General features: G+C 53.8%; 2 protein-coding genes across 3 annotated transcripts; both read left to right on the forward strand.

Annotated features, from left to right (window-relative positions):
* The first annotated feature begins 347 nt into the window (after nucleotides 1–347).
* On the forward strand, nucleotides 348–8,349 carry MAFG (MAF bZIP transcription factor G). Of its 2 annotated transcripts, none has more exons than XM_062591392.1 (3): nucleotides 348–1,013; nucleotides 4,212–4,273; nucleotides 4,340–8,349. In XM_062591392.1, the coding sequence occupies exons 1-3, from the start codon at nucleotides 965–967 to the stop codon at nucleotides 4,811–4,813; spliced, it is 585 nt and encodes a 194-aa protein (XP_062447376.1). In that variant the 5' UTR covers nucleotides 348–964; the 3' UTR covers nucleotides 4,814–8,349. The 2 variants fall into 2 exon arrangements, with proteins under 2 accessions (XP_062447376.1, XP_062447377.1); XM_062591393.1 differs by having other exon boundaries at nucleotides 352–1,013; nucleotides 4,361–8,349.
* A 124-nt stretch (nucleotides 8,350–8,473) lies between these two features.
* Nucleotides 8,474–13,027, forward strand: SIRT7 (sirtuin 7). Its single transcript, XM_062591391.1, has 10 exons — nucleotides 8,474–8,595; nucleotides 8,669–8,806; nucleotides 9,308–9,412; nucleotides 10,399–10,469; nucleotides 10,642–10,714; nucleotides 11,195–11,293; nucleotides 11,772–12,008; nucleotides 12,254–12,334; nucleotides 12,581–12,687; nucleotides 12,770–13,027. Exons 1-10 carry the CDS (start codon nucleotides 8,500–8,502, stop codon nucleotides 12,993–12,995), a joined length of 1,233 nt encoding a protein of 410 aa, XP_062447375.1. The 5' UTR covers nucleotides 8,474–8,499; the 3' UTR covers nucleotides 12,996–13,027.
* The last annotated feature ends 17 nt before the right edge of the window (nucleotides 13,028–13,044 follow it).

A 13,044-nucleotide genomic window follows, 5' to 3' on the forward strand; every position in this document is an offset into this window, starting at 1 on the left:
GGCGCGGGGCGGGGCGGCGGGCCGGTTCCCGGGGCCGGGCCGGGGCTCCGCGCCGCCGGGGCCGCCGCTGACTCACGGCGGGGGGCGCTGGGGCCGCGCGCGCTGCCCCGAGCTCGCGGCCCGGCCCGACCCGGTCCCCGCCGCGGGGCCGCGCAACAGGTGCGCGGGGCCCACGGGCCTGCCGGGCCCGGCGCGGCCCCCTCCGCCGTCCGGGGTGTCGGCGCGACCCTCCCCCCCCCCCCGCCCGGCCCGGCCCGCCGCTCCCGGGCTCCTGCCAGGCGCTCGCCCTGTTGTGGGGGCCCGGCCCGGCACGGCCCGGCCCGGCCCTTCCCGCCCGCCGTGGCGCCGGGGGAGAGGCCGCAGCTGCCCCGGAGCGCGGCAAATGCCCACGGCTCGGCGGGCAGCGAGCCGCGAGACCGAGCCGCGGGGAGGCTTCTGCTCCCTGCCCCGTGTCTGCCCCTCTGGGGGCAGGGCCTAGCTGCGTGTTTAGGGGGAGGCTCTTGCTGCTCCGAGCCGGGGCTGCCTCTTGCCTCGCTGACTGCCTAGAGCGAGTGACGTCCGGGTGCACGGCTGCAGGAAGGCACTGCCAGGGCAGGGACGGGGCTCTGGAGAAGAATGCTCTGTTATCCACGTAACTGCTGTTAAAACTGGACACGTGAGCAAATTTCTCCACTGAATAATTGCCATGAATGTGTTCAGGATGCAAGTTCACCTCGGAACACCAAGGGGAAAGTGGGGATGGCCCTGGAGACAAACTGCCCTGAATCTGTGTGTAATCAGGGAAAACAACTGCTCTGTTTGGGTTCCTGGGACAACAGTGTCAACTTGCTCGACACCTGCGTGGACAGAGAGAACTTTCCTGCAGCGCGCCCCATAGCTGCTAGCAAGCCAGGCTCTTCTCTCCACTTGCGCTGCGGAGCGCCCTGTAGCGCGCAGCGCCTTCCCCTGCTCCGCGGCCCGGCAGATGGGCCCCCGCTGCGGCCGGAGCCGTCTCCGGGCCAGCCTGCGCTGGAGTGAGTGACGTCACCGTGTTTACACTGGGCTCCCGGCGCCGTTCTGTCACCAGGAATGTGGAGAATGGGGCCTGCGTCGAATCGCGCGCGCTGCCGTCAGCTCTGTCGTGCTGCCTCTGAGCTGAGGAGAGAATTGGCTGTGCTTGTGCTGAGTTCAGGCCTTTCGAGCTCTGGGGAAATGTGTTGAGGCTGCACTTTCTTCATTGCAGTCGTTGTATTTGGCACTTTTGAGCGTGATCTTTCTTCAGGAAGCTATCGAAAGCTGAGAATCAGCAGTCTGCGGAGTCAGACCCAGCTCAGTCTGTCTTGATGCCAGTTCTCTGGGTGTCCTCTGAGGGAGCTGCCAAATAGTTTGGTCTCTGATCCTTTGAGCAAGGCCAGAAAATAGCCAACGTGTGTCTAGGTCATTCTGCTGAGGACTTGTGCGCTGGTTTGTTTCTATCCTTGACCCCTTTGGAAAGGGGGCCTGGGGGCAAGGAGAGGTGAAGTCACCCAAGAGCTGCCAGCAGAGTCTTGTTCCAGCTCTGGAGGCTGCTCTGGGAGGCTTGTGTTGGGCTGAGAATGAGGCCAGACAAAGCTGGATTCCTCTAGCTGAAAAATGCTTGACTCTTAAAATACAAAAAAAGTTAAATTACTGTTGTCAGGGACTGGGACCAGTCTCTTCTCTTGTATGCTGCTCTGTTGCTGCCTACATCCTGACTTTAGCTTCTTGCAGCATGTTGGATGTCTCCCAGCCTCTTGGTTCCCATTTGCATTGACTTTCCTGAAAGCAGAAGTTGGGTCTGGAAGCAGTGGAGGTGTGGGTTTGGGAATTGCAGTGGGGTTTGTTAGAAGGCCTCTTCTGGCAGCCTCCTTCATTCAGACAACCCAGTCACAAATGTCTGTATTAAACAAACAAACAAAACACCTCACTTTATCAGTTTGCAGCTATGTGATATGGATAGAAGTGTTTCTAGATGGCTCCTGTGATAGGTTTGATAGATCCCTTGGTTCTCCTGATAAAAGCTTTTGCTGAGCAGGTTTGGCCCTAAATTTTAACATCCAGGTTCCTTCCCCGCATGTTAACCTGTTCCCTGGGATTTCCTTCTGTGGGTTTCTATGGCTTTAACTGCAACAACCTTGTGGGGCTCAGGCTGTGCGAGTGCTGCTTCTGCACAGTCTGCCTCACGGGGGTCCCTTCCCAGAGCCTGTGTGGTGCTGCAGCGTTTGTGGCCGTGCTGGTTTGCTTTCAGCTCTGCTGTGACGAGGGAAGTGCTGGCCAGGCAGCTGAGTTCCGCTTAAAGCTGCGAGACAGACAAACTTCTTGGGTCCTGCTGACCGTACCTGCCCTCTGCTCCTTGCACTCTGCAGAGGATGGCATGGAGAGGTGCTGCAGGGTGGTGGTGTTGATCTCCCCAGCTAATCGCTTTCTCCCACCCCTCCTCCCAGCAGCCATGCTGTCTGCCAAGTAGGAACAGAGGAAAGAAATGCAATGGTATGAGGAAAAGGGAAAAATAGATTTTTATGAAGCAGTTGCCTATGTGCTGCCCATCCTGCATTAGCTGCTTCCTTGCAGCTGGCTTTCCTGGCTGGCAAAGTGACCTTTTCACACCAGTACTCTCAGGTTGTAGCAGACATCTCACTGGAAGGAGCATTGTCCTCTGGATATAAATAGCCTGCCTTGTGGCAGGCTGCAAGCTTTGGTAACGCCTGACCTCTACCTGTCTGCTAGGTGTCCTGGGGAATGCTATAACCCCTTTCACCTCTAACAGACAGTGGTAGATGCATTGCAGAGAGCCTGAGCCACAGCTGCTGGAACAGCATAACTTCGCATTTGCTGACTTGTGTGCGTGGTCCTCGGCCATAGCCCGCTATCCGTCCCTCTACGTTTAGCAAACAAAACAGTGACTCTGTGGGAGAACTAATTTTTGTTGTTGACTGTTTGGCACTGAGGAGATTGAAAGTAAGAAGGTGTTTGTGGACTGGATATGTATAAGAGTCCTTGCTCTGTGTCAGGAAGCCTGCAGTTCCTGGGTGTTTGAGACACTGAATAATATTGGAGAAGATTCAATTCATTGGGCTGCAGAGTAACATCCCGACTGAAAGCCTGAGGGGAGGAGGTATCTAGAGACAGAAGCAGGGGTTTGGGTGTGATTCACTATGAAAACAGACCTGAGAATTGCTCTCACCAGTTCTGAAATGCTGTCCTCCCTGGCAGGGAAGAGGTCTGCTCTCCTCTACTTCTGGTCTCCCTTAATCTTTGTTTTCTTAGGCAGTAAAGCTTCTCTGAAGATAAGGGAGGGGAAAAAGTGATTCTGTGCCCCAGCATTGCTAGAGACCAGTAGGGGCTTTCTCCTGTTCAAAAAGAATCTGATGGGAGAAGTGAGGGTTGCTGAGGTATTGACCTGAATTTGTGAAGGGAATCCAATGTGCCTATTGCTCGCTTGCGCAGCAGGACTGGGTTGTCCTTCTGTTTCTGCTGGGGAGAGTTGAGTGCAGAACTTCAACTTCACCCTGAATGTGAGAAGTAGGAAAGGTCTGGATGGGAGTGAGCACAGCAGCAGTGTCTCCTCTCCTGTGGGATGCTCTGTGGGGCGCATGGTGGAGGCAGAGGCTCCCCCCATGCAGCTCGCTCTGGGTCACATGTTCCAAACTGCACCTCTTTAGGTCTAGAATCTGGTCAGACTTTCCCTGGGTAGTTCCCAAGTGCTGGGTTATACTTGGGCGTTTTGCAGAGAGGGGGTGTTGGAGTGGCCGGTTGGCTTGCTATGCTTGGGAATTACGAGGATGAGGCTGGGAGTAGGAGGCCCTGAGACTGCCAACCTGCTGAGTCAGCATGACTGGCTTGGAGCAGCCGTGCTCCGGACCAAGCTTGCTGCCTGCCAGGCTATTTTTACAAATGTGGCTTCCGTGTATTCTGACTCCTCCCAGTGTTTTAATTTCCCCCACCCCAAGCAAAAAACAGCATTGCCACAGGGCTTGGTGGGAATAGGGGCGTGGAAGGGCAGATGGATGGCAGCAGTTCTGCTCAAGGACAGAGCCCGTTGCTTGTGAGTCTGATTTGGTCTGGTGCAGGTGGAGCATTGCCTGGGGAGGGCTGTGGGGATGTGTGCTGGTGAAGGGCAGTGCTGCTGGGCTCTGCCACGGGAATGTCAGGGCTCTGCTCCACCCTGGCCCGGGGAGCTGCTCTGACCTTCCTTCCCTTTTCTTCCCTTTCAGAAGCTGACTGTCGAGGCTGTCGTGTTATGACGACCCCCAACAAAGGAAACAAGGCCTTGAAGGTAAAAAGCGGCAGGTGGAGGAAAGGGGCGCTGGATGTGGGTGCAGGCACCTGCTCCAGCCTTCAGGAATCCTTGTGTTCTCCCCAGGTGAAGCGGGAGCCAGGCGAGAATGGGACCAGCTTGACAGATGAGGAGCTGGTGACCATGTCCGTGCGGGAGCTGAACCAGCATCTACGGGGCCTCTCAAAGGAGGAGATCATCCAGCTGAAGCAGCGCCGGCGCACGCTGAAGAACCGGGGCTACGCAGCCAGCTGCAGAGTGAAGCGTGTAACCCAGAAGGAGGAACTGGAGAAGCAAAAGGCAGAGCTGCAGCAGGAAGTGGAGAAGCTGGCCTCCGAGAACGCCAGCATGAAAATGGAACTTGATGCTCTCCGCTCCAAATATGAGGCGCTCCAGAACTTCGCCAGAACCGTGGCCCGGAGCCCCGTGACCCCCGTGCGGGGGCCACTCACCTCCAGCATGGGGCCCCTCGTCCCTGGCAAGGTTGCTACCACTAGTGTCATCACAATAGTGAAATCCAAAACGGACGCCCGGTCTTAGTGAAGCGAGTGTTGCCTGAGCTTGTCTGTGCAGGGCAATTAGGCACAAAACCAGCCTGGAATCCCCAAAGCACAAACCCTCCCCACACGGGTCCGGGTTCCTTCCACTTGGCCCAGGGCTGGCCTGCTGATCGCTCTGGTTTTATTTTGTTGTGTTGAGATGTTGAGATCGATGTGAGCAGTGGTGATGCGTCCCTTGTCCTGCGCAGACAGTACCTCCCATCCGGTGCCTGTGGGACAGACTGCGAGACCTTGGTGTCCTAGCCGATGGGGGGTCTCCGCGGCTTGGCTGAAGGCACGGCGTGCAAGCCTCTCGTGCTTCTCGGCAGGGAAGGGCTTGGGGAGGCGGATCTCAAGGGAGGCTTTCTTCCTGGAGGTTGGGAACCCGAATTTCTAGTCACTTCCCAAAGGCTTTATTTCATTACGCTTCCAGGTGGTGTATCTTGGTGCCTGCGTGCTGGGTGCCTGAACCTGCTGCTTTTTGTCTCGTTTGGTACCAGTAGTTGCGGTTGGGGTGTTCTGTGTAATTGATTTTGTATTCGTTTCTAGGTGTGCCTCGTGCTCTAGCAGTGGGTTTCCTTCAGACTTCCTCAGCGTTAGCTGTGCAAGCTAGCAGTGATGGAAAGGCCGCAGTGCCCCATTGCCTCTGCTCTAGCAGCAGGGAAGGAGCTGGGACAGGGGCCTTGTGCGCGGCCCAGCACCCCAGGGGAGGGAGGGAAGGTACTGTGTTGGCTGCAGGCCGGTTTTGTGCCTAATGTGTTGCACTGAACAAGACCAAAATCACTAGTTGTTCCCGTGTTTTGAGGGTATCAAGTGTCTCTAGTGTGATGGTTTACACAACTAGTTTATGTGGTTAAAGAGCCCTTTATTTAAAGAGAGAAACATCATTTTAAGAATTATTAAATTATCTAAGTTTAAAAGTAAAATCAGACAGAAGAGAGAGCGTATTTATAGTCAGCTTTTTTTTTTTTTTTTTTTTTTTTATCTGAGAGGGTGAGAATATTTGACCATATGTATGGGGAAATATTCTCGGAGACTTTGCTAGTTAAAAGTTAATAAATAAATAATTTTAAAGTTTCTCATGAACCTTCTGCAAACTGTTTGTGGCTCTGAGGTTAGTTTTTATAAAGAGTTATCAGACTTTATTTATAAAACTTAGAAAAAGACAAAAAAAGAGGCAAGTCCTGTTTGATATCTTTTTGCAATTGTACCAAAAGTGACTTATTCTTGACCTTGCTGGCTTCCATTGCGTCCCCTTGCGTTGCGCTGTGTGTGCTCTCCGAGCTCTTGCGTGGCACTATAATGTGTTGGTGCCAGTGGCTGCCTTTGCCATGTGGTGTCGTTTTCATGCTTCCGTCGTTTTCCCTGGGTTCAATCAAAAGATCGACTTGGGAGTCCTCCTAAGTCTCCAGAGGGTTTGTGGCATGCAGGCAAAGTTGCTATTTTTCTTAAAGACAAAATGAATCGCTGGTGCAACTGAGTAGTCATGCCTGTCCAGAAAATGTTTCTTTTGTCTGCACAGGTGTGTTGCAGGAGGTCAGTTTCTCTGCCTGGATGTTGCAGCTATTCCTTTTGCACAAACAGCTTAAGCCTCCTGTAAGCAGCCAACACTGGGTAACTCAGTTACCTTAACGGGGAAAAATATTGCCAGCAGAACTGCTCTCTTACTCCTCCAACAAAGCTGATATAGAACTGACACAAGGGAGAATTTTCTGAGTTTAGGAGGAGACTGATGGGATTTAACTCTGGGTTCAGTTTTGGACCCTGTGGTCAGAACTTGCGTTGCTCCTGTGGCTCCTCTGGCAAGAGAGGCAAGTCTGCCTGCCTGTTTGGGCAGCTCTGGACCTGCACCAGTCCTGAAATTGGAGTCTCCTGTGCTGAGTGTCTGCATATTACTGAAAATTAAGCTGTGGCATGGTTGCTTTCTTTCCTGGTGCGGCTTCTGGCTGTGTGTGTTGGAAGAGTTCTTAGACTACAGCTGTGTGACACAGCTGAGAAGCTATTCGTGGACAGACTCCATTTTCGCAAACACTTTGACCCCCCCCCCTGCATCCCCAAAGGTTTGAGCTCATTACTGAGTTGTGTCAGAAAAGCAGGACATGGGGCTGAAGTCCATGTAATGATTTCTTGTCTACAGAAGGTCTCTGGAGCACTGGGGACAGATAAGGATGGCACAAGTGAAGCTGCAGTCTTGTGGGGAGGCATAGTTTGCCATACTCAATGTTTTTTGGTCATGTGTTTGTTGCATAGCTGAACTTATGCTGCTCTTCTCTGGGCAAAGGAGTTCACTAATGGCTGAGAAGGTAAACCTGATGAAAGCCACAATGTGGCAGGAGAGGAGTAGGCAATTGGTGAGGGTTTCCTGCTGGAAGAGGAGGTCTTCACTGATGGTGAGTTTTGGGAGAAGCTGTTTAGGTTGCTTTTCCCCATGGATTTTCTGCACAAGAGGGTTAGAGTGTCTCCTCCAGGCTGGTTGGCACGCTCTTCCCTGAGCTGAGGTGCTCGACACGCTGCTTCCCAGCCATTTGCCAGACAGGGTTGGCACAAGCTTTCTGAGCTCTGACACCTGGGAATTGTGGATCTTTGTCTTCCAGCTGCTCTGGTGGTGTCTGGAAGGGATGGGAAATTCCAAAATGCAGAATCCTCTGGTTGGCTCTGGGTGTAAATCCCAGCGCTGTCCCTTGTGGAGCCAGCCTGCGTGAGTAACCCATCGGGAGCACCGCTCAGGTTGGCCTGGCGCCTGGGGTGAGGCTTGGTGGGGGCAGGCAGGGGCTGGGTGGAGGCTGGGGCGTGTGGGCCCCGCAGCAGCACGGGTGCTGCGTGCGGGACGTTTCCGCACTGGTGAGATGCTCTGGCCCCGGAGTGTTGGTGGGAACCGGTCCCTGCCTGATCTCTGCTCCCCCATACTCATGTGTAGTTCTCGATTTTGTTCTGTATTGGGATCCACATAACATGTTCTGCTGTGTCCGGGACCCTCCCGCCGCGCAGGAAGGGAGCCAGCCGGTTCCCTGCCGCACAGGGCCATCCCTGCCCCAGCCTGCGCCTGATCTCTCTCGTGTATAGCTGGAGTGTGACAGTTCTTGTTCCTAAGGTGCTCGTTCGTTTGGTTTCCTGCTGTGAAGGGTGTCGTGTTTCCTTTCTCCTTTCCCTGGTGCCCTTCTGACGCAGCAGCGGGCTCTCCGCTCCCAGCCTGGCCGCCGAGCAAAGCCTCGCGGTGTTGGGGGTGCCGCTGCCCCGCCTGGCGCGCGCGGGCGTTTCTGTGTCGTGGTGAGTTGTGTGCAGTTATCTCTTGGATTATGCAACCTGGCTAGGCATCGCCCTCGGGAGCGAGCAGGGGCTGCTGCAGGAGGGGGCCGCTGTGGCCCGCTGCCGCCAGAGCCCTGGCCCCCCGTATTTATTGCTAAGTTATTGTCGCTCCTGGCGTGCCGGGGCGGCCGCGCGGCCCGCCGGGCGTTATTTATTTCTGTACATAGTGTATGTTTGTCGATATGAGCTTTCTTTATTTTGTATATGACCAATAAACACCTTTTAAAGAGACGCGGCCTTGCGCTTCCTTGGGCGGGGCGGGGGCGGAAGAGGCAATGGCGTCGCCGGAAGTGGCGTTGGGCCGCTCTCACAGCGGGGCGGAAGTGCCGGCGGCGCGTCGGCGGCCGGTTGCGGAAGCGGAAGCGGGGCGCTTCCGGGGCGATGGCGGCCGGCGGCAGCCTGAGCCGCTCGGAGCGGAAGGCGGCGGCGCGCGCCGAGCTGCTTCAGCAGGAGGAGCTGCGAGACCGGCGGAGGCAGGTGCGCCGCGCCCCGCGCCGCCGGGCTGCGCCGCGCCGCCTGCGCCCCGTGACGGCCTGTGTGTGCCGTGCAGGTGTCGCGCATCTGGCGGAAGCCGCCGGCGGAGCGGAGCCCCGCGGAGTGCCAGGTGCTGAGCGAGAGCGAAGACGTCGTCCGCGAGCTGGAGCGGCGCCGCAAGCGGCGGGAGCGCCTGCGCCGGCGGCAGGAGGAGGTGGGCGGCGCGCTCCGGCGGCGCGGGCTCAGCCCCGGCTGCCGCGGCGCCGGTTCGCGGTCGGGGGGAGGCACCGGGCGTCTCGCGCGGGCGGGGCCGCCGGGCGGCTGCGGCGGCCGCTCGGTGCCGGGCTGAGGTGCCGCCTTGCCTCGTCGGCAGGAAAGTCCCGGCCTCCTGCCTCTGCCCTCGGGCCCGTCTTGCAGGGGGCTATCGAACGTGCACGTTTTCCAAAATGCGTTCGCTTTTGAGTGGGTGCCATGTCTTAGGGGGGATGACTCTGCGTGTGTTGCTATCTGGGAAACTTCTTCCCTTGATCTTTCACAGATAACATGAACAACACTTGCACTCTTTCGTTTAAAAACTGTGTTGAATGACGCTTATGCACAGCTTTTTCTGTCGGCTAGGCTAACACTGAAACTTGCAAGGAGCAATCTTTGTTCTCAGTTTCAGTGATGCACGGTTCCTCAGAAACATGTGAACTTGCTCAGTTGTGTTTTCCAGGTATGCGACGAACCAGAGGAGTTGAAGAGAAAGGCTATTGAGCTGGCTGCAGCTGTCCGGAGTGCCAAGCACCTTGTTATCTACACAGGAGCAGGGATCAGTACGGTAGGATTCTTTGGGGGTGAGTGGCTGGAGCTTTGGGAGCTCCTTCAGGAGTTTTGCAATGTTGAATGGATTTTTTTCCTGGTTTCTAAATGGCTATCTGATGTATGTATGCTATGAGCCTATGATGCTATATTTGAACTGTTGAGCTGCAACTCATGGTCAAGGCATTTGCTAGTTTGCATCTTGGGGTTGTACCTGTTGCCCAGAAGATTTTAAGGCGGTATCAGCTATGTAATAGTGGGAAGAATACTCTTCGTAAACAAGAGGATCGCTAGTCTTACTTCATTCAGATCTTTCTTCAGCTGCTTTGGTGTGGAGTCTAAACCAAGTTAGCTAATTAATGCTATGTTACTGGACAAATAGGTATAGTTAGTGTTTATTGAAAATTATAAACAGTGGTTAAAAAATGGCTGTTTTCTGTGGTGCCTGTTGTGAGACTGGAATTCTGGTGCTGGCTCTTCTGATGTGTTATGTACCCTTTTTCTCTGAACTCTGAGACAGGAACGTTATCTTTTCTTTCCTTAGTCTCTGCTGAGTTGGAGCACAATTCTTGGCAGGGTATTTGAGTACTAATGTCATAAATATGTTTGCTGAAGAACATTGTGTACAAGCTACCAGAAGTCACCAAGTCTAATGAAAATAAGGAGAGGTTCAAGAAATGAGTTTTGTATAGGGAAATGGAAAGCACTGAGGAAAAGAGAGAATTCTGGGGGGATTTCATAATGGTAAAGTTGGAGGAAAATAAGTACTGGAGGTAAAAATGCTAGGGCTGTAAGGAAGGAAAAGAAGTAAAATATATTAAAAGATGGTTACCCAGTGATGAGGGAACCACTAGTCTGGAAAATTTGGAGTGAACAAAAAAGCACTAGTGACTGAGCTGCCTGGTTGTCTGAGCGAGACAAGGCTGATGTGTTTGTAAGACGGAGATTGGACAAGAGGTACGAACCTTCGTGTCAGGCCTTGTTTCATCTCTCTTGATAACACAGGCAGCTTCAATCCCAGACTACAGAGGCCCTAATGGCATATGGACGTTACTGCAGAAGGGCAGGAGTGTAAGGTATGGAGTGACTTCACCGAACTTCTTTGCTTTCCTCTTTCCTGGAGTGGCAGTTTTGCAGCCTCTCAGGAGACAAATTCTGAGCTGCCAAGCAGAAAGCTGAAACTGAAAGAGATTAATGACAATTTCTACTTTTTTCTTTTTCTTCCCCTCCTTCCCCCCTTCTTGTCAGGACTACAGATATGAGTGAGGCAGAGCCCACACTCACTCATATGAGCATTGCCTGCCTACACAAGCACAATCTGGTAAGATTTCTCCTTATCTCACTTGTGCTCTGCTGCCCTGGTCTGAATAAAATGAAACCCCCAAAACAGAAGAAAAGCTTTCCATGAGATTACCTGATCACTGTTCTTACTCAGGTGGCTACACACCCATAGAGGAAACAGTACCTGTGCTCCTATACAACTGAGTCTTGTTAGACTGGCTGCACTGCCAGGTGCTAGCTCTGGCAGTTTTTCCACTGGTGCCTTTCTACAATACTTTGTATTTTCCTCCTAGTCTTGTGGCACAACCACATCATCCAGACCTAGTAGAGCTATATTCAGTGGTAGGAGTCTTTTCACTTAGCTTTCATGAATCTCTCTTCTGTGTACCATTCTTACGTTAGTTCTGCTGTGATATACTGAGCTAAATGCTGTATATTGAGATGTACCAGTTACCTTCATCTGACTAGTGCTTTCAGAGTTGTCTGCTGTGTGTTAGCTCTGTGTTTTATTCTCTTCAAGGTGCAGCATGTGGTGTCTCAAAACTGTGATGGGCTGCACTTGCGGAGTGGGTTACCCCGAACAGCAATATCTGAGCTCCATGGAAACATGTACATAGAGGTGAGTAGTCATAACAGGATAAATTTATTGTTTAGTAGCCTCACAAGAAGATAATGTAAACTATTTCTGTCTCTCCCCAGCTCAAGAAGAATTAGTAATGTGGCTAGTCTCTATTTAGTTCCCTTATTTTTCAGATCATCTTTTTTTTTTTCCCTGGGTGAATTAGTTAGCAAGCTCCAAAACAGCATTCTGTATGATTCAGTAGCTTTTCCTCATATTTGCTAGAGCCTTCTGCTTCTGACAACTCTTGTTCAGACTTTTCCTGAAATCCCTCCTATAGCATAGCCAACCTGCTTCCTGTATTTTCACTTGCTAGTCGAGATTTTAAAAAATGTTTCCCCGTTAGCATCTGATCCACAATGATCCTTTCTATTGCTTTCAATTTGTTGTCCTTAAAGTGTTTTTCCTCTGAGAAGTAACTGGCTCTTGGCCTTTAAATGGCTAGATGCTAAGGAGTTATTTTTTTTCCCTGTACCAGGTCTGCACTTCCTGTACACCCAACAGAGAGTATGTGCGAGTATTTGATGTGACAGAACGCACAGCCCTGCACAGGCATCATACTGGCAGGATGTGCCACAAGTGTGGGGCACAGTTGAGAGACACAATCGTCCACTTTGGGGAGAAGGGGACGTTGAGACAGCCCCTGAACTGGGAAGCAGCAACAGAAGCTGCAAGCAAAGCAGATGTGATTCTTTGTCTGGGTTCCAGTTTAAAGGTAACTTTAGAGACTCGGTGAAGATTGTTAGCAGCATTCCCTCTTGGTGAGATACCTTGGTGCTGAGCAGTCTCCTCCCAAACAGACAACTATAAACTCTGGTGTCAGGATTCGCCCACCAACTGTGATAGTCTCTCTTCCTCCCTCTTTCCCCTCCTGGTAATACATTCCTTTTCCTCTCGCTGAAAAACGGTTCATAGTTACATCTACCTTTGGCTATACTGATAATCTCTATTTTGTGACAGGTTTTGAAAAAATACCCACATCTTTGGTGCATGAGCAAGCCACCAACTCGTCGTCCAAAATTATATATTGTGAATCTCCAGGTGAGAGCCTTTTTTGAAGTGAGTTTGAAAGTTTGGGCAAAGGCGACTTTGGTGTGTGCTATGGGGGTGACCTGCTGAGGCTGTCTGCCCCGGAGAGCGTGGAGCCTGGAGTGAGCCTGGAGCGTGGGCCAGATCCGGGCAGGAGTTCCCCGCCTGGGCTGGTGGGGACGGCCCCAGCAGCAGCATAGGGTGGTGGGGCTGCGCTTGGTGATTCCCGCAGTGGTGGGTCTTATGTTGCCCCTCCAGTGGACCCCAAAAGACGACCTGGCTGCCCTGAAGCTGCATGGCAGGTGCGACGACGTCATGAGGCTACTGATGGAGGAGCTCGGGCTGGAGATCCCGAGTTATGACCGGTGAGTGAGGGGGTGGCCATGCCCCAGGTGCAGCCGCGGCACAGCTGTGGCCGTGCCACGCTGACCCCCTTGTCTCTGGCAGAGCGCGAGACCCCATCTTCACGCTGGCCGAGCCGCTGCGCCCCGGCGAGGAAGGCACCCACTCCCGGAAGCCGGTGGCTCCCCTGCGCAGTGCGGATCCGCCGGCGGCCGCGGCGCCGCGGGAGGAGGAGGAGGAGGAGGAGGAGGCGCCGCCGCCGCCCCCCCGGGCCGGGGGCTGGCTGGGCCGCGGCTGCGCCAAGGGCGCCCGGCGCAGAAAGAGCAACTGACGGCGGCGGGCGGGGCCCGGGGCGGCCCGCGGGGCCGCTCCCCAAGATG

The sequence above is a fragment of the Rhea pennata genome, chromosome 19, assembly GCF_028389875.1.
Source record: "Rhea pennata isolate bPtePen1 chromosome 19, bPtePen1.pri, whole genome shotgun sequence".
Taxonomy (NCBI): domain Eukaryota; kingdom Metazoa; phylum Chordata; class Aves; order Rheiformes; family Rheidae; genus Rhea; species Rhea pennata.

Bases quoted from the DNA above. Each gene is read 5' to 3' on its own strand.
- MAFG (XM_062591392.1), top strand. From the start codon at position 965: ATGGGCCCCCGCTGCGGCCGGAGCCGTCTCCGGGCCAGCCTGCGCTGG. The intron at 1,014-4,211 runs GTGAGTGACGTC...CTTCCCTTTCAG, and splicing joins CCGGGCCAGCCTGCGCTGGA to AAGCTGACTGTCGAGGCTGT. The intron at 4,274-4,339 runs GTAAAAAGCGGC...TCCAGCCTTCAG, and splicing joins AAGGAAACAAGGCCTTGAAG to GAATCCTTGTGTTCTCCCCA.
- SIRT7 (XM_062591391.1), top strand. From the start codon at position 8,500: ATGGCGGCCGGCGGCAGCCTGAGCCGCTCGGAGCGGAAGGCGGCGGCG. The intron at 8,807-9,307 runs GTGGGCGGCGCG...TGTGTTTTCCAG, and splicing joins TGCGCCGGCGGCAGGAGGAG to GTATGCGACGAACCAGAGGA. The intron at 12,009-12,253 runs GTAACTTTAGAG...ATTTTGTGACAG, and splicing joins GTCTGGGTTCCAGTTTAAAG to GTTTTGAAAAAATACCCACA.